A 20,382-nucleotide genomic window follows, 5' to 3' on the forward strand; every position below is an offset into this window, starting at 1 on the left:
TAATAAAGTAGATTGATACTATTTTTAAGCCTTTAGAGGACAAAGGGTGGGGCAAATACCAGCCTAACTGTTTCAAGTCCAAAATCAGGCAGAGTCCCCTGCTGAGTTGTGAATGATGAATTAAGTGGAATAAGAACCAGAGAACCTCTGCCTGTGGGGAGCTTCAGTCACAGCATGAACATCCGTAGATACTGAATACCTTTTTGGCATACCACCTCGTTTTTCTTTGGACCTGGACAGTAGAGGAGAAAATAATAAGGGGGAAAAAGGTGGCTGTTCTAAAAAAAAATTGTACAACTTAGTCCAGTGCAGCACTGCTGTATACCTGATATGATGAGTCCACCTACAGGCTATGTTACAGTAGTGCCTATACGTGTTAAGAACTTTCTCAAGAATCTTTTAAAAATTATTTCCTTAAAATAACATTAAATAGATCTCTTGCTACTCTTTTTTGTATTAGGAGGCAAACTTATTTAAAAAAAAAGGGAAAAAAAGAAAATTATTTTGCATGAAAGCTGAAAGTTAGAACAAGAAGGAAGACGGAGGGACATCTGACCTGGATGGTATTAGGACAAAGAAGGGGTATAAAGTCATCAGAGAGGGTATTCTTCTAGAGTTTTAAGGCAAAAAGACCAGACCTTTCTAGGCCTTATGGCTTGCAACTGGAATACAGGCTACCAGCTTAAAAAAAAAACTTGTGAGAAAGTGTCCAATACTGCTGAAGGTAAGTGGGATCTGGGGACCACAAACAACTCCTTTTCTCACCCTTTTAAGGGCTCCAATATTTTGTGCATTTCTTTATGTGCTTTAAAAGAACAGCAATTGGTATTGTTTGGTTTCTGATAATATAATTTTTATAGTAGCACTTTCAACAGTAATTTAGTAACTTCAAACATCTAGTGGCTTCTGTATTTTCAAGAATAACTTTCAGAGCTTCTTTTCAGCAAACCTGACTACTTTACACTGTTACCAGCTTTTGTTTTCCTCAGGGCATGTATTTATTTTTTTTACTGCTGCACTCTCTTAACCCATTCTGTTGAATATATGTAGTTGATTCTAAACTTTACAATTAGTCTCACATTTTCAGTCATTTTTTCTCCATTGGCAAAGCAACAGAACCACCCCAATTTCTGCCTAATGGGAACTCCACACATTCTGGATTGTAAAGATGTCTTGATTATTAATTAATGTAACAATGATAATATAATCAAGGACATATAATCTGAGTGCCAACAACAATTTCTACCCTTAAGTTATGCTGGGACCACACAAACCAAATATAAAAGAAGAGGGCATGAGCAGTTAACCTCTGTTACATAGTCTAATACATCTTAGTAAGTGTCCAATTCATTACACAGGGATAGAGTGGCTCATATGTGTAATTAATTATTGGCAGGTTTACTTTCAAAAAGGTGCCAGATGCTATGCGTTTTCTAGTTGCTATCTGGATATCTGATCTATATATTTCCTGCCATGTTAAACATTTGTTCAGAACATACTTCTGCACACAGGAACTTCAGTAATTCAAGAGTTAAATCGTCAAAATCAAATGAATATGTATCCTCTTCACTTTCTGGTGTTTGTAATGATATCCCTTTAAAGGCATCATAAAGGAATATTATATGAAAGAAAAATGTTCTGTAACTGGTGTGGGGGTCATTATAGTTTCAAGATTTCACTGTGGATAAATAAGAGAGACTTATGCTGTGGCACCTGCTCTTCAGTTCCTCCTCTGAATGCCAGTATTGGGATCTGTCTCGTTACTAGTAGCATATTCCGAAAAACAGTGTGGAAGCTGCAAAGCTTTGAACCTTGACTCTGCTGGAGTATGTGTAAATAAATAGGCAGATTTGAATATCCATTTAACCTTTCATCATTTCTTTGTTCCTACCACACAGACTTCTGGAAAACTGGTGGTGCTTTCTGTCTCCGTGTGTATCTGACTCAGAGATGTTTTTTAGTAAGAAACACTTGCAGTCCCGAATTGTTTGCAGAAACATGAGCATACTGTGGAGCCTCTCAGTAAGACACTAAGAGCTAATCATAGATAAAATACTTCCTACAACAAATTTCTTACAAGCCTATAAATAGCTGTTTGAAATTCATGAACTTTTTTTTTTTCCTGTTTATGAAGGGATTACAACATGTGCAGGCAGGATTTCAATCATCATCATCATTTTAAATTATATCCACTGGAGGATTTCAAGGGTTTTTGTGCCCTATTTCAAAATTACCTATTGTTTTCTTCATGGTAAAAACCAAACCTTGCAAAAGATTCTTACTTGCAGAAATTCATAAAGTAAAAAAGGAAAATACATAAAAAACATCCTCACAGTGCAAATCAACATTCAAAGCTTGTAACAATATAAAGTTGTTCAATGTCTTGTTAGTGATGATGAATGTTTTTAAACTTACTGAAGAAAAGCATTATCTCTAACTCGTTATTGTTCCAATCTCATTAACTAAACAGGGCTTGTTTTCGGACAGTAGTGGGATTTCACTGGGATCTTTTTGCAAGTGTTTACAGTGAAAGATAAAAGAAATCTATGAACAGGAATCCTACTACCACAAATTAAGGAAATCTGTCTTCCAGAGGATTGGGTCAGGCAATTCACTGGCTTTAACTGCACTGTGCTAAGCCTGCAGCATCACTTCTCACTAGACATAGAAGAATGTACACTGAGACACCTAGGGCACATGGAAAGAAAGGAGTGGGAGGTGGCATGGCAGAGAAGAAATATATCATGAACTCCTTAGCCTTGAAAACCAATTCGGAGTTCCTGCCCCAGTACAAACCAAAGAATCCATAGGATTCCTGTCCCTGACTGACCAAAGTGAACATGTCCATTGAGAGACACACTGCAAATGCCACTAGCCTGACCATTGCATCCTCCCCACAGAAACATTTTTAACATTCACCTTGATTTCTAACAGGGATCCTCTGATGTCTAATAGGGTTGAGTTCCTACTGCACTCTCTCCCAGTCCTGCTTTATCAATTGCTTTCCTGTTCCTTATGCTGCAATATCCATAGTGTTGTACCAACACAGTATATTACTGTTATGGTTGACAGCCAAACACCACACAGCCACTTGCTTACCCCCACCCCCCCCCCCCCCCCCCCCCCCACAGTGGAATGGGGGAGAGAATTGGGGGGGGGGAAGTAAAATTCGTGGATTGAGACAAAGACAGTTTAATAGAACAGAAAAGGAAGGGAAAATAATAATAATAATAATAATAATAATAATAATAATAATAACAACAACAACAACAACAACAACAACAACAACAATGGTAGAATATACAAAATGAGTGATGTACAATGCAATTACTCACAACCCGCCAACTGATGCCCAGCCCATCCCCAAAACAGCGATCGCTACTTCCTGGACCACGCCTCCTACTTTATATACTGAGCATGACGTCATGCGGTATGGAATACCCCGTTGGCCAGTTGGGTGAGCTGTCCTGGCTATGGTCCCTCCCAGCTTCTTGTGCACCTGGCAGAGCATGGGAAGCTGAAAAGTCCTTGACTAATGTAAACACTACTTAGCAACAACTAAAACATCAGTGTGTTATCAACATTCTTCTACATACTAAATCCAAAACACAGCACTAGGAAGAAATTTAACTCTATTCCAGCCAAAAGCAGGACAATTATGCAGCTGCAAATGAACCAGATGAGATTTTTTTTAGTTACTTTTCAGTTTTCCATTTATTCACTACATGATGATGGTATACCCCAAATGATAGAGCAGAACAAATATTGAAAATGACTAAGAAATACACATGTAACTACTGCCACAGCCAAGACATTATAGAATATCTTTTCTTCAAACAGATACCTATATTCATGAATATTCTGTAAAAATAGCATCTTCTAAGCATCCTTTGTTAAACTGGCTGAAACTGGCCAATACATTGAAAATTTATCAATGGAGTAAAAGCCTGATTCTCCCCACCCAGTGTGATCACATAAGCCTCATATCGGCAAGAAATCACATTAAAGTATATGTATAGCTATGCATTCATACACTTGCAAGGGCTCTCTGAAATCTGAGGACCAAACTATAGCTGGCATGAGCCTTATATGAGGCTTGTCTGAATAGACAAACTTCATTATGCAGAGAAAGGAGAAAATGTCTCCTACTGAACTGCGCTTCAAGGTAATGATTAAAGAAGTTCTTAAATAAAAAATAAAAATCAGGTTTTATATTTTTTTATCTATATATACACAAACACACATAAAAAATCAGAAGAAAGGCTTATTTCATACAGTGACTTGAATACTGACCATCTTTGGTGCCTCAAGGGAAGATGATATATTCTCTACTGCATCTGCACTTGAGATGCAGTCAACTGCAGAACAAGGAAAAAACACTTTTTTTACTGATCCCTGCAGGTGGCTAGCTGACACTGAAGTACATCTGTCTATGACCGGGTGAACAAATGCAGTGACGGCAATGTTAGGGCAAATTAAGGTTAATGCAGACTATCATTCCTTGCAGCGTATGGCACAGAGGAAATGGGGATTCACAGGCTCCAAAGCCACAAAGAAGCTCCAAAACGAGTCAGCAAATACATGACATTCTTCCTCCTGAGAAGCTGGATTGAAGACTATATTTAGAAAGAATGTTTAAAACAGTCATAAAGAGTACAAGTAACATCTCAATACTTGATGGTAAGCCCTAGTATAGTTTTCCAGTGTTATTTACCCTCATGAGGCATTCTGTTGGTAGAAAGGCTAAGACATCCTGTATAATCTAAGTTCTTTTGATCTCTTCTCTTCGGTACTTCGAACAAATCAAGCTCCTTACATTGTACTTCATGGAGTTTAACTCCCATCCATCAATCACTCTTGTGCCCTATTCAGCATGTGTGTATCATTCTTGAAGTGCTGACTATAGAACCAGATGGTAGGAGTTTTACTGAAGTTGTGCACAGAAATGAAATCACCTCCTCATCTATTCTTCCTAGGCATCCAACTATTGAACAAGTCTTCGTTGCCTCAGCACTGAGCTAAGAGAGCCCAGAGTATGCTCATTATTATAACAATCCCTACATTCTTTGAGTGGCTTTGTCCCTCATCTCCTTCCTTCTAGGTAGAGTCTAAATTCTTTGTTCCTAGAGATTGGACTCAGCATTTGGCTGTGTTGAAATCTGGCTTTTTCTTGAGTTTCGATTATTCCACAAAATGATTCAACGTATCTCTCCAGTAGAAGGCCTTTGCTTCTCATTTTGTATATCTCTGTCTAAGCAGTTAGCTTTGCCAGGACCAATTCTGCACCATAATCAAGACTGTTAATAAAAATATCAAAGTTGGCTCATAGAAATTTCAGCAGTATGAATAGCTTCAGTTTTTACTTACATGCTGTTAACTCCAGTTAATGCAAATTTTAAAATCATAACACACTTTTTTAATCCCCTTTCTCTCTTACTTGCTAATATTTATTCATTTATTTATTTTGTTCAAAATGTTGGCTACATGCTGTGCTACAGACTGGTAAGCAATTACCAACAGTCTGATTAGTGGAAAGAAAACATGCCTGGACACACAAACAAAAATATTTTGGATGTGGCAGAGTAAGATAAAAGAATGAGAGGAAAATAAAGTTCTGCAAGAGCATGCAATCTCTCTGCTTTATAGCATCTGTGCTCCTGAGCACACAAATAATATAAAGGTTCTGAAAAGTTTCCAAGAGAAAGCCAAGGGCCATGTTAAGCACCAAAAAGTACTTTTTCCCCAGAAAGTCCAAGGAATTTCCAGACTTCTACAGTATCTCAGCAAAATGGTGATCTTGTTCTTCCTAATACAAAACTAGGTATTGTTTGGGGAAATCAGAAACAAATTGTGCCAGCATTGGTAGATGCCACAGTGATGCAACACTTGTGGTCTTTGGGAGCTTTTAAAGTAGTGTCATTTAGCACCCAAGTTCTACCTGTGGTTTCCAAAGGAATGTTTTGGGCAATTTTTCAATTGTTTCAAGAAGCCTCCTGTCAAATTCCATAAAAAACTAGTCCATCATCACTTCTACTGAATATTTTCATAGGGCCATGTGGTGAGTTAATGAGGAGAAACATATTCTGCTCCTATCAGCATGAAAACGTTTTCTGTTTCATCTGATTTGAACTGTGTGTGTTTCAGAAACATATCAAATATATGTCAAAGAATTCATAAGAGCTCTTTTGGAAGAGGGCTACCTGGCTGACCTTCTACCCAGGTAATGACATAGGAAAATGAAAAGCATTGGTAATGTTTGTTTGGTATCTCACTAAAGAGAAGGGAAAGCATTGTACATGACTATGTTTCAATCTTGGACCTATTGTAACAGTTCAGGACACTCCAAGAATAGCTGTAGTGAAAATACTTTTACCCATCTGTGCTTGACAAAAAGAGGATATAACTTTTCTTTCGGGTACAGATCAGATTACACTTGCTTGTAACATTTTCACCTAAAAGCTAGAATGTTGTAATGCACTTTACATGGAGGGAATTTGCAGACCATATGGAAACTAAAGTTAGTGAAAACATATCTGTGCAAGTGTTAAATGGAACTCCACAATGAGCATTGCTAAGCTTAAATATGTGACCTACACATACTACATGTTTGTTTCCAATTAGATTCTATACGGACAATTTTAACCTTTGCAACTTCTGTTCTCTGAGGCATCAAAAGAACCTCAGTTGATGAACCACAGTAGTGTTGGGCTGATTTTGGTATACTCTGTTTGAAACTATTTGCATTCGATTGCAAATCAGTCCTTTTTAACCTATCACGGAGAACACTTATTCTGGGAAGTTCCAATATTTGGAATATAGTAAGATAGCTTTGAAGAAAGAACTGGTTGTGGAAAAAGGGGCAAAAATGAGTACTATTTCAGGAAGTAAATAGATGAAGAGTTTTATCAATAAATATGTTCTACAGTGTCAGATTACTACTTGGATAGAGCTCCTCTGCTACCAGTCACATTTTGGAATTTACATGAACAAACATGAAAAATTAACAATTTTGAGTATGAGTGGTCCAAGTTTTTGGTCTAGACTGATCAGATGATTGCAGCCAGTTCATGTCAACTCCACTCAAGAGTTAAGCAGTCACTGCTTAGATATTAAATATAATTTCGTCAAAAAATAAATCAGCCAGTCTTCCACGGAATGGAATGATGATACAAGCTAAAGGAAAATGAGATGGCACGGTATGACTGCAAGATTTTTCACCAAAAGTTCGAGACAGCTCAAATACAACAAAAAGGTGAAATCATGACTAAGTTGTATACACATTTCCAAACATATATTAACACCACCTATCTCAAAGCATCAGATATTCTGGAAAGCTTGCATAATTAACCTATTTTAGAGGTATTAAAATGAATTTTTTTGTGTTCCCTTTTCCTTTGTGCTCCCTCTTCAGTATGCAAAACCTCAGCTACAAAACTGTGGATATTCTTATCAAGTCTGAAATGATTTAGTAGTTCTTACACACACGCATGCACAAGAGCACTAGAGAGAGCTTCAGAAAAAAAGCGCATGCCATCAAAGATGCCTGAAGGTATTCAGATTTTAGCAAAATGTGATAGGGGAAAGGCTTCATACCATATGAAGGTTTTGAAAGACAGCAAGAGGAGGGAAGGTATTTTTATGTTTCAAGCTTGAATAATCAGAAGAAAAGGACACGCTTTGTAGAATGCAACAGATACTTCTGTGGTGATCAATTTGAAAAACAGACAGCACCTTCAGACTTGATTAAATAAAGTTTATTTGCTCCTTTTTAATTGTTATAACTAAAACCTTTACACATAAAGCAACAAATTAAACTTCATATAAAACTGTCAAGCTAACTACTGCTTGCCAGTAAAAATGAAGTTTAAATTACAAAGCCCCACAGGAATTCTATGTACTCACATATCTTTAATCATGCCACTAAAACCCTCTGTTTTGCAGAGTTGTTTCAAGCACTTTAAGGAGCACCATTGGCTTTCAGTAAACAATGACAGGAAATTTATCAAAGTAAATCACGTAATGGACTAGGAGAGAATTTAGAATTCTCTTTTAAAGGGAACTTAACTAGGCAAGAATTCAGTTTAGTTGAGATCAAGGGTCTCATACAGGCAATGAAGAAAGAAAAGATGAGAATTAGTACACAATGACTATAAAAGCAGCTGAGTTCTCCGTTAAAAAGAAAAAAAGTCCAGCTGTTTTAGAGGGAGCAAACAGAAATTCAAGTCCTGAGGCATGCAGTGTAAAAATCTAAGCTGTGTTTGGATTTTTTTCTTTATAGATTGCTACTTCAATATCTTGGGAAGAAAGGACTAGTTGTTAGAAATCAGGAATGAGCAACTGAACAGAAGGTTAGACATAAGGAAATGTGATGGGAAGGACACTACTTATTTTGGAACTCAGTGTTTGGTTCGTAAACAATGATTGCTGAGACTGAATTGGATGGCTGAGTCATAGATGGGACAAAATTTGGAACAGCAGTCCAAGTGGGTATCAGAACAATGCTACAGCCAACAAAACCATGCCTCTGTCCGGACAGGCAATGAGATAAACTCATATTGCCATACAGTCGTGAGGTTCCTGTGGCTTCTAGCTTTTCAGTCTTTGTCATATGCTGGGAACTGTTGGGAGCCTTGTTCACACCATGAATCTGACCAAAAGGTGAAGTCAGAACAGTATCGGTGAAGAATTTTTTTAGTCTAAAAAAGAGCTTAGGTTAAACCAAGACAATTTTATTTGTATTGTATAAAAACTATAGTGCAACTAATCAATTGTCAAACAGAAAAGGATAACAATGCTACAAATTTTGCGATCAACTTCACTGAAATAAGAGACTTAAGAATGGAATCCATCAAATATCTTACAGCCATCTCAATGTTCTCAATGAGCATCTCAGACCATTAACTTCAGGTGTCATTAAGTGAGAACTGCAACTTATAGCTATAAAATAAACAGTATAAAAAACGTGAAGCTTCTGAGAATTACTAAGCTTGGTATTATTAAACAATAATTAGACAAAAAAGGAAAAGGCTATTTAGAAGATTTCAGTTACAGGTGCAAATATTTCTAGCATTAAGAATAAAAGAGGGCTAATGTTGTGCGGAATAATAACTGAGACCATAGAAAGACTGTACACTAATATTTAGATAAACACATGTATAATAGAAGGAGTTTTGGAATTTGAACACAAAGTTGTGCTTTTTCTGCGTAAACCTTCACACGTTATAAGCTTTGCCTTAATGAGTCTTTTTCATAGAATCATAGAATTGTTTAGGTTCTTAGGAAAAGACCTTTAAGAGCATTGAGTCCAACCGTAAACCTCTCATTAAAAAGCAACATTGTATGTAAGAACAATTCTGGAAGGAAAAAGTTTACTTGACTGAATATGTTCCTCTGGATATATGATGTGGGATCAGCGCATGCTCATGCAAATTCCCCCATCACCATTTTAACTGCTTTAGCACTGATTCGTTACTTTCTGCACGAGCTTACCACATTTGCACTTTCTGCATAATTTCTGCATTACTTACTGCCTCGCTTATGAGGATTCATTATTTTCCCTAAATTTTGTAACTATGAAGTAGTAAAGACAACACATAAAACCCCATAAAAATCCTTCAAAGTGTTCAACGATACTTTTCTTTAAAAACTACTCACTTTTTATTCCCCTCTAGGGACAACTCTTTATCTGCCTGTGTGAATCCAACTGAGCCACCTAAGCAAATAATGTCCCTACCAAATCTAGGTGCACGTATCAATAATATTGGAGCAGAGTCTTCAACTTACTTTCTTCCACGGGAACTGGTTACACTTTTTAATTATATTTTTCACTAGTTTCTTGAAGTTAGGCTGAAAGACTTATACTAATATAATTATTCTGAGGAGGAAAAAGCAAATTATAGAGAGGTTTTTGCATTCCAAGATGACAAGATGTATCTTTACACAGCATTTCACTTAGGAAAGAAAGGGGTACAAAAGCTATCACTTTTAAATTCTTTAAATTAAGTTTAATGCAAGGAAGTGAAATCACAACACAATAACAACTGATTCATTCAAAAATAGCTATATAAAGTCTTGTGAAAATGAAACATTGTTCATATCAAATGACTAATAGCTAAAATAATATAATTTTATAACAGAAACAGTACCTTCAATCAACAGCTCTTGTCCATGACTGCCCAACAAAGTTCGGGATAGGAAAGGGGCAAAGTCAACAAAAATTTCTCGCAGGAGAGGGGCCACCTTTTCTAAAGCTCTTTCAAGTTTTGCAGTGATACTGTGGAAAAAGAGAGACCATGTTTGGAAGAACACTTAACAATAGAAGTTAAATGATGTCAAATCATACGTGTTTTTAAAAGTTGCTGTAAGCTTATTTAGAAAAGAGGATGATCATAATTTGATTAAAACTTTACAGTGTTTAAATGGCTTTAAGTAAATGCAAATGTCATGTCAGAGTCAGCAGTATGGCAGCCTCATAAATTCTACAGCATTTACAGAATACTCCAAAACAAGTAAAATTTTAATTCTCATTTTCAAACATGATAAGAATGTCAGATATTCAAGTGTAAGTCTATTTCACCTATCTCAGCTTACACACATCTCATTATTTTATATACATTTGAAAGCTTGAAAAGAGAAGTTTTTATTCACCCAAGGCAATCACAAGTAACTTTGCTTTTTTGTTCAAGCTTTCAAATAATAACATCTGGCATTGCAATGCTAGACAAGGGAGTGCATGAGGAAGCATTCTAGCACAGGTATCAAGAAAATCAATATTCTTTTCTTCAACCTTGAGGGAACATGATCCCAGGTAAACCACTTTGCCTTTGCATTTATACTTCTCTGCCTGCTGAAACTATACACCCTTCGAAGCATGGAGCATTCCTTAATTTCTACTTGTACAATGAGAAGAAGTGTTCTGACTTTTGTTTGCTTTTCAAATACCAGAAATAATATTCCTTTGTCTGAGGATAGAAACGTAGCAAAAATACAAATACAAGGATACAAATCAGCAGTGTGCTAACGATTGTACCCCTTAAGAGTCCTCCTTCCCTTTTAAAACCTGACAGGGCATAACACTTGTGCCCTCTGAAACTCTTATGCCAAGATTAAAAACCTGCTGTGTTATCTCAAAGAAGTGAACTATTACTTAAAAATAGAAATGAAATCACATACACATGCTGGTCTATCAAGAACTTTTGCTGTTCTTTTCAGACTGCTGGTGGCTGAAGGGGTTTTCTTTGTGCTTGAATTACGGCACTAAAATATTATTGATATTTAAAAGCGCAGTTATAGGAAGGAGTTACATTTATTGACAGAATCTAAGAGAATGAACACTGGCATTTAAATTTTATACTGTATCTACTATCTATAAACACTAAATAAATGTGAGCTTTTTAATTCAGATCACATGAAGATCCCTACATTTAAAAAGAAAGCTGACATTATAAGCATAGTGGCAGTTTTCCTTCATTAGCTTAAAATTATTTTACTGAATTCCTATAGCTTATTTTCTTTCAATGTGCTACTTTCCCATTTCAAATTCAGATATTGATTTTCTAATATTCTAAAGGAGGGATTCATATCACCAGCCTTTGTTTTAGATGATTAGTTGAATTGAATTTCACTATGCTAAAGCCTCTATTGACTATACTTGAAACGCATGCGACTAGCTTAGAGTTTTTAATTTGCAACATGAATCTACCCTAAGCTTTTGCTGCTGTCCTGGTTTCGGCTGGGATAGGGTTAAATTTCTTCCTAGTGCTGTGTTTTGGATTTAGTATGAGGAGAATGCTGATAACACACTGATGTTTTCAGTTGTTGCTAAGTGCCCTCCTAGTCCAAGGACAGCTCCCGTGCCTACTGACTGAGCTAGGTACACAAGATGGGAGGGAACATAATCAGGACAGCCAGTCCAGCTGCCTAATGGGGTATTCCATACCATGTGACGTCATGCTCACTATATGAATGGTAGGCGTGATCCAGGAAGTACCAATCGCTACTTGGTTATCGGTCAGTGCGGGTGGTGAGCAATTGCATTGTGCATCACTCATTTTGTATATTCTATCATTATTTATTATCATTATTTTCCCTTTTCTGTTCTATTAAACTGTCTTTATCTCAACCCACGAGTTTTTCTCACTCTTACCCTTCCGATTCTCTCCCCGTCCCGCTGGGGGTGGGAGGAGTGAGTGAGCGACTGCGTGGTATTTTGCTGCCTGCCAGGTTAAACCACGACAGCTGCTAGAGATGAAAAGCCTACTAGATTAATCCAGACTTCTCGAAACCATATTTTAAAATATGCTTTCACTGTAAATTGGTTTAAAAGGCCTAATTTTAGAGTTCATTTAACTCTGAAAACTTTATGTACAACTGAAAAAAATTCAAGTTCAAAAGTTTTTAAATTAAGATCAATTTTTATTGAAGAATCAAGTAATATGGGAGGTGTGGATGTGCTATTAATTGACACCTTGGATAAGCTATTAATAAACACCTTATTATCAAATGGATAGTTGATGGATCTTGTATATTATGGACCTATTCACGGGCAATTGGGAATAGTATTCTGTGAAAATGTGAGATCAAAGTTTAGCGCTGTTTAAAAATGCATATCAAAGGACAGAAATTTATATTTAAATAGAGAAAAAAGAAGAAAAGAAAAAAAAAATCCTTTTTCCTTCATATAAATCCCTGGTGCATTTACATGTTGAAAACTGACTGGAGTTCTGATCCTTCACTTTCAAAAAGAACAAGCGAAATTAAGAAAAAAACACATACACAGAGACCCCAAAAACGTTTCAGGGAAGGAGATGGCCCTGGACACACACGCCCAGAGGAGCAAAAGAGGAGAGAGACCAATCTGATTCTACAGCTGTTTCTAACATCTATTATACCTTATCCTTATACCTATTATACCATCCTGCAACCATTAGGGAACTCCCTGTGGAGGATATTGTAACTAGTTTTCATGACTGAACTAAGAAATTTTAAGGGTTTTTTGTAAAGAATGAATATTGTGTTTTTTCCTCTCCATTTCTGGACATTCAAGGCAAATAAACTCTTAATAGCTTCTAAATTCAAGATTATTTATTTTACAGATTAAAGGCAACACACATCAGAAAATAAATTATATATATTGTATATAAATATATATCATTTCTATATATATAAAGGTGATAAACTGGGACAGGAAAGATTGAAAAAGCACAGTAGCAAAATCACATTAAAAGAAATACTTTCAAAACTGTAAGCAAAAAGACCAGATAATCCTGTGGACAGTTCTTACTACGTATTGCTTGAATTGGTCTCAAGAAAGTGCAAAGAGAGGTGAGAGCACACACTGTCCCAGTTCCAAGTATGCTACCTTCCCAGCCCCATTCCAGGCCAAACCTCTACCTCCAAATCAAGACTATTAAATGTCTAAAAGTCCAAGATCATTCTCCTGCTCACTTTCCTCTACTCAGTCTACAGCCATAAGCAGCTCTTTTCCTATGCAGCTGCTATAAGGGAAGGCTTAGATAAGTTAGCTTTCACTTCATGCTCTATGATCCTGCAAACAACTCTGATTTTTAATCTCATAAAAGCTGAAGCACAATGAATTCAAAGTGAGAAAACAAAAAATTATCTATTATAAAAATAAAGTTTTAGTTGTTTCTTGGGGAGGGGGCAGGGGAGAAAAGGGAAAAAAGCCCAAAAGACATTTCTTGGGTTGATTAGATTTTAAGTTATCTACATTTCTTATATTGTGCTCCACGTAAGTTTTTTCAGTCGCTAATTTCAGTTACTGCTCAGAGTACAACTACTTCTGCATTCAAATTTTGAGTTCAAAATTTGAATTCTAGATTTTGCAACTGAAGTTTTTCTTTGACTCCAGGACAACTGAAAAATAAACTGATTAATGATCCAGTTTAATTTTAACATACTTAAGTATCTAAATTTTAAAAAAGATTTCACCCTCAGTGAAGCACTGTCCTAACATATGAAGAAGACAAGAAGCAAAAGGAGTGGTTTAAATATGCCACAATTTTATTAACTTGCCTCGTAATACTGTCAAGCAATAAATAACACCATACAAATGGTCATTTTCTCTTTGATCATTTGCACTTTTTTTGGAGTGGAGCGAACAGCCCTCACACTTTCAGCCTGGACCCGCACCCATCGCTGGGATTCCACCTGCACCACTCACCTGACACTTCAGATAGGACCAGCAAAAAAAGGCATTTTTTGCACTGTGTGTTAAATCACTGAAGCACCAATACTTTTTTTACAGGTTACCTAGGGCCCTTCTAGATCATTAGAGAATGAAATTCTGTTGTTCATGAGCTTGTAAGCTGGTAAGCTCATGAAGAGCTAGCTTGGTTGCTGTCTCCACTCCAATCTTCTTAAAACCGTACCTCAAAGAGGCCATCCAATTAAGGGACACTTGGCAACTCCTTAGTATACCCTGTGTCACTTTTTAGGGCAGACAGGTGTGCACCTTGAAAAAGTCAAAAATTTGTCTTTGAAGTGTGCTGTGGCACAACTGAGTACCTTTACAGAATAATAACCTATTATATAAAGCTATCTAATAGGAATTTCAGAGGGCATTCTCCTGGCTGCCAGTCAGTGTAAGAGGGGTATTAGCTATCCCGTGGCATGTGCCTCTTGCAACACCAACTCAGATCTGGTGCACCATTTAGCTAGCTGCATGAATACGTCTGGTTTTGTCCTCTCCACTTTAAATAGGGCTTTTGTTTGCTCAGAAGAGGTTGTGTCTCTCTTTATACTTGCTAATGCTCCATTGCCAAGTTGTGCTTGCGTTCCAATTCTTACTATCATTATTGAGCAATGTAAAAAGCCAGTCAACAAAAAAATTATTTTTAATGAAGTTTTAGTGTCTGGCATAGTTCTTAGAAGTTAGACTTTTCAGTGAAGTGTTATTTTAGTATATACATTTTTAGTACCAAAAAAGTATATAAATACATATTGTACTGCATTAATAACTGCAATAATGCATATTAAATGAGCTAAAATATATTTGTGTATATATTTTTCTTCTTATACTATTTTGTATGTATGAAGTTGTTGTGGGAGGAGATATTATAATTAATATTAAAAGGTAGAACTTGTGTACCTCATGTTTTCAGCTGAATCCTCTGGCATTGGAGCAACAGTTTGGACAGCTGGGAGATTTTTGCTGGTAGCACCATTCACAAAGCTGGATGACGAAGAGGAAGAAGAAGATCCTGAGTCTACTGCACCTGTCCCCCAAAAAATACAGGTCTTAATTCAGTCTGAAGAAACATAACTTTTAGAGACTCTTAATATAGTCCTTGTCTTATTCATCTACTTTTAAGTAAGGAAATGTTATTTATTCTAAATTGATTAAAATCATTCCATACAATTATCATATAAATTAATACCTCATTTTGCTAGTATAACAATAATAAGCTTAAAAAGCTATTGAAAATCAGGCAAAATAAATCCTTACCTCATTTTCATTATTCCCAAATTATATTCCAAGAGGAAAACATTTTTACATCATCCTGTAAAGCAAGATCTTTCTAAAATAAAGGTATATTTAAGATGAGCTTGAATGGAGAATAGACGTTTAACTATTTTTTTTAATATATATATGCACACACTTCTTGGCTGCCCAGTTGTAACTCAGGCAGAAAATAAAATGCAAATTAAAAAATGACAGAGAAGATAGAAAATGTATATTCCTTCAGGAAGTAATGGGGGAACTAATGCCTGAGGAGTATTAAGACTCTAATTTTACTTTTTCTGTTTCCTTCCTTGAGTTAAGGAGAATTTTAAGATCTTAAAAGTAGGGAGGGCAGTGGGGGTATCATTTCAATGGGTTGTGAACAGCTGCCCAGAGAAAAGATGCAGACAGAGCATACATTTATACTTTATGTGATCTGGGTCAGAGCTAAGGGCTAAACTTAAGACTCTAAATGCCGATCTATCATGCTTGTTGAAACGGCACTGTGAGTTCAGCCTCTCTGAAGCAAAGCAGCAAAGGCTCTGAGTGACCATGAACAGTAGTGAGAGCACTGTGATAAATGCTGTCCCTGTGCTGTTGCACAGTCCTTGTGCAACACGTCACTGCAAGAGAAGCAGCAACGAACAGTCTTGTAGTCGGAGTTCAAAGCCTGAGGACTGCAATGCTACCAGAGATGAGGGCGACAGGCAAGATTTATCCAAGTTAGCAACGAGGGGTGGAGAACCCCAGTTTGGAGATCAACGGCATTATTCTGCCTATTTTTTAAAATGATAACTGGTAACTCCCTGTTGCTGGTCAGTTTTAGCAGTTGATATATCACTGTCCTTTGCATTACCCAAGTATATACTATTTTTCAGTTTCCTGCAAAGCTCTACAAAGCATTTATGGTTTCTTAACTGCTTAAGCAGCCAGCTGACAGTGAAGTAGAGGTCAAATGCTGGTAATGGTGAAAAATACTCTAGCAGCAGGGATGATTTTTTTTTTTTAATTTGCCTTTAAATAATTTTTACTGATAAAAGAATTAAGGTAAAGATCTTAATTTTGACTGGCTTATTTAAGAAAATTTACATTCAAAACAGTATAAAAATGCAGCAGGATTTGTTGGGCTTGCTGACACTAGAGTAGCTGGCAAGGTTCAGGATTTAGACTAGGAACTGATTTAGTCTGCTGTTTTAATAATGCGAGTGGGAGGTGGATTGTGGCTTACACTGTGGGTTCTGACTTGGACTAAATACAAACTGTAAATGTACCTAAACACACTGAGAATGAAACACAAAAATATAAGGTAGGGTATCTCTCCCAACCTAGGAATCACAGCAACTTAGCTGAGAATAGGGTAGCTTAAAAAAGATTACGGCTTCGCATATAGGTGTATGTGTGTGCGTCCGTGCATGTACTTGTATTATTTATATATTTATATCATTTACACATTTATATCATTTACACATTTATATTCATGTATACATGGGTAACACATAATTTTATTGCTTTTTCCTTTTTCCTTCCAAAGTCAAATTTTCTTCACTAAGATTGTTGTCTAAAAATGCAGTTGCTAAATTGTTTAACCAGCTAGGTTCCCAGAAGAAAAGGTCAAACAGACCTAGAACTACTGGATTAACATAGAAGTGAGAATCAGGATATGAATTACAGAAATCCAATCTAAAACCTATAAAATCAGTTTCTTACATATAGAGATGAAGGAAGAAAACCTATCTCCCAAAAGAGATTCAAAGCACTAAAAGGACTTCAGTAACATACATCTCATTACATCGTGACAGTGACATTGACTACAACAGCGATGGCAGATGGAATGTAAACACCGACTGCAATCCATGAATAACTGAAAAAAACACCTTTCGCACAAGTTCAGCACAGAATATACCTCAAAGATAAAACTGTATTTCTAGAGTATGTGACATACAGTAAAACCAACTGTAAATAGGTTTGGGGGGACATCTAGTGTTTCTAAAAAATTGTATACTGTTTCTTTTTTACTATAGTAAAAAAAAAAAAAAATTGCTGTTCAATGAAGTTCTACATACTACTTTAAAATCATTAATAACATAGATAATTTCACAGACTACAAGTACGTAAACCAGAAAGTGCTGGGATACTTCATGTATATATCTCAAAAACTGACGTACATGATCACTGTTTTAACTACCGTAGGCATAGCTTAATTAAAAATGGCAAAATAAGCATTTTAATCTAGTAGATTTTTCTATGTTTTCAATGTGATACTATTTTTTTTTACTGTCATTAATGTGTTTAGCATTTCTATAATGTTGATATAAAATTTTAATCTTTAAAAAAGGTTGGAAGGACTTTTCAAATTATTTCTTAAGAGAATTCATCAATAAAGCTCATTCAGATGAATTCAGCATAAAAGGCTTTACCAAATAAGATCACTAAAGAAGTTCAGTAGACATATAGTTCTAATTAAATCTGATACTTGCTGAAATTCCATTGAATCAATACTTTTCCTTTAGTCAAGCTAATCCATAGACTAGGAGACAAAAACAGTTGCATTTAAAAAAACAAAGAAGCTATAAGATCTACCAAAAAAAAGCAGCCTTTAATCCACAGCGAATGTACCATGGTATCTTGCAATACTGTCCTCTACTAAGAACAGTATCAGGGAAATGACTGATTTTTAAATGCAATTACTTACAAAGAAGAGCTACTACATCCCAGCCAAACAGTTCAGATTTTTAATCAGTGAGAAGACTGAAAAGCTTACACTATTCAGTATCATTTGGAAAGCAAGGTTTCCAATGTAGGACATTTTTTGCATGACATAAGAGTACCTAAAAGGAAATCCGTTCAAGATAAACAGAAGTGGCTACACAAACGGAACTGTTCACAGAAGTGATAACATTATTCAGAGCATTCATTCCTCCCATCTGCCTCAGGATAATTAGATTTTAAGATTTTTTTTATCCTTAGAAAAATCAAAGTTCTATTACCAGGTATTAAAGGTAATCTGCAAAAGGAAAGAAAAAAAAAATGAGTGTGTCTTCATATTATTCCATGAAGCAGAAGGATGCCAAAAGCTTCCCCCTCCATTTTCTGCAATCCCAGGGAGATTTTCACTTTCTCAACCCTTGACTGAAGTTGTGATATCCTTGAAGAGAGCTCTTCTCTCAAGTGCTTTTGCTTAGTTTAGAAAGAAAACAGACCATAGCCAGACATTTCAAAGGAGTTTAAGTAAACATCAGTTGCTCTCAGTAAGGATTCATTTCTGAATGGAAACCACAGTCTCTATGGTCAACAGGCTCCTTCATGATAGACAATCCCATTATTACTATTATAAATAATTAAAAAAAGAAGCTCTTGTCCTCCTTCTATAGGTCACAATAAACAACTACTGATAAGACATGACTACAGTTAAATTACATAGGTTCTTACTGAAAAATCTTCCAAAAATCATTGCATAATTTTCATTGACAAATAGTAATTGCTGAAAATATTAACCCTCCACAATCTACGATATATTTATTAATATAGCTAGTTATCTTTACTTTCTTTGATGCATAAGGAGGGATTAATTGGTATATATAATATAAACATCCTCTACTGCAGAGCACTGGAGAAGTTAGCTCATTTCAATTCTAAACTACGTTTGTAAAACAGTATTAAGGCTATTTACTCACTTATTTAAGGCTGTGCAAGTCCAATCTGCCCTATCAAAGATCATAAACATACACCAAGAGAAAACACTGGTTCTAATAAAGCCCAAGATTTAATCTTTCCAGTTTTTTATTTTGGAAATACAAAAACAGTAACAAAAAAGATGATTAAAAAACAAAACACCACTAAAAGTAACAAAACAAAAAACAAACAAGAAAAATGAGGCTCACAAAAATATTTAAGGACAATACCTGTTGTATTAATCATACTTTTTGGTGTAGCTCCTGTTGCAGCAAATATATTAGGTGTACTACCCGGTGGCAGTCCACTCCCAGCTGTGGCAGCTCCAACTGTGGTAACAGCCAGACTACCTGGAGGGGGTTTCTTTACTGGTACAACCACGCTCCTGTGGAAGAAGAAATGAAAGATTACTAAAACTGAACAATGGAGTTAGCAAAAGTTTTTGTTTATGATGGGATTATGCTGTGTTATAATGCCGTTGCTGAGGAACACATAATAGTGTCGATTTTCTTAACCTTTCTGAAATAGGGTAAGACTAAGTTAATGGACCCTAAAACCATACTCCTAACCTTTGTCTACAGCTTCATGTGATCCTGAGAAACTTAAGTTGTCTTTTGGTGCCCCCAAAATGGAAAGACCCCACCACTTCATTGATATGTTGTGAACACCGTTGTCACTTGTGTTCTAGATTTGCAAAGAAAATGTTAAGTGTTGGAAACAATGCAGTCCATATGCATGCAGTCTTAATGAGCACGTTAATTGCTTGATCTTATTGAAGTTATCTAAGATGACAATTTTTTTGCCAGTCATCTGAACATTTGAATACAGTAGTTGATTCTGCAGTACCATGCACATACTGGTCTTGCAAAAATAGTTGACTAACAAACACGATTTTGCACTCAGCCTTCTGGAAAACTTTCATACTCATTTAAATCAACAGCACATGATGTAAACTGAACACCTAAAATGCAACACAGTAAATACTTGCTTTCACAATAATGATATTATGTCTTTTTAAAAATAAGGTTTTAGGCCTTGTTTTCTACAACATATTTCAGACTTCCAAAATGTTCCAAAGTGGTCCACATTTTTCTGAATCACATCATCATGGTCCCAAATGATCCTTAATGATTTAGTCAACAAAAGCTTGGTAGTAATTTGCTGCAGCAGCCGATTTTATTTCTCTGTTCATCAGGTAGTTTACAATTCTAAAAAGAATTGTGACTACTAATCACCATTTTGTTGCT

At 36.0% G+C, this 20,382-nt stretch overlaps 1 protein-coding gene across 1 annotated transcript in view; it reads right to left on the reverse strand.

The window, feature by feature from the left end:
* NBEA (neurobeachin) overlaps positions 1 to 20,382 on the reverse strand; it is a 426,845-nt gene that overhangs the window by 286,212 nt on the left and 120,251 nt on the right. Inside the window, exons 29-31 of the mRNA XM_075139786.1 lie at positions 19,366 to 19,520; positions 15,110 to 15,236; positions 10,146 to 10,273 (exon numbers count right to left, since the gene is read on the reverse strand). Coding sequence (XP_074995887.1) covers positions 10,146 to 10,273; positions 15,110 to 15,236; positions 19,366 to 19,520 — 410 coding nt within the window. The remainder of the gene's footprint in view (positions 1 to 10,145; positions 10,274 to 15,109; positions 15,237 to 19,365; positions 19,521 to 20,382) is intronic.

The sequence above is a fragment of the Calonectris borealis genome, chromosome 1 (assembly GCF_964195595.1).
Source record: "Calonectris borealis chromosome 1, bCalBor7.hap1.2, whole genome shotgun sequence".
NCBI lineage: Eukaryota > Metazoa > Chordata > Aves > Procellariiformes > Procellariidae > Calonectris > Calonectris borealis.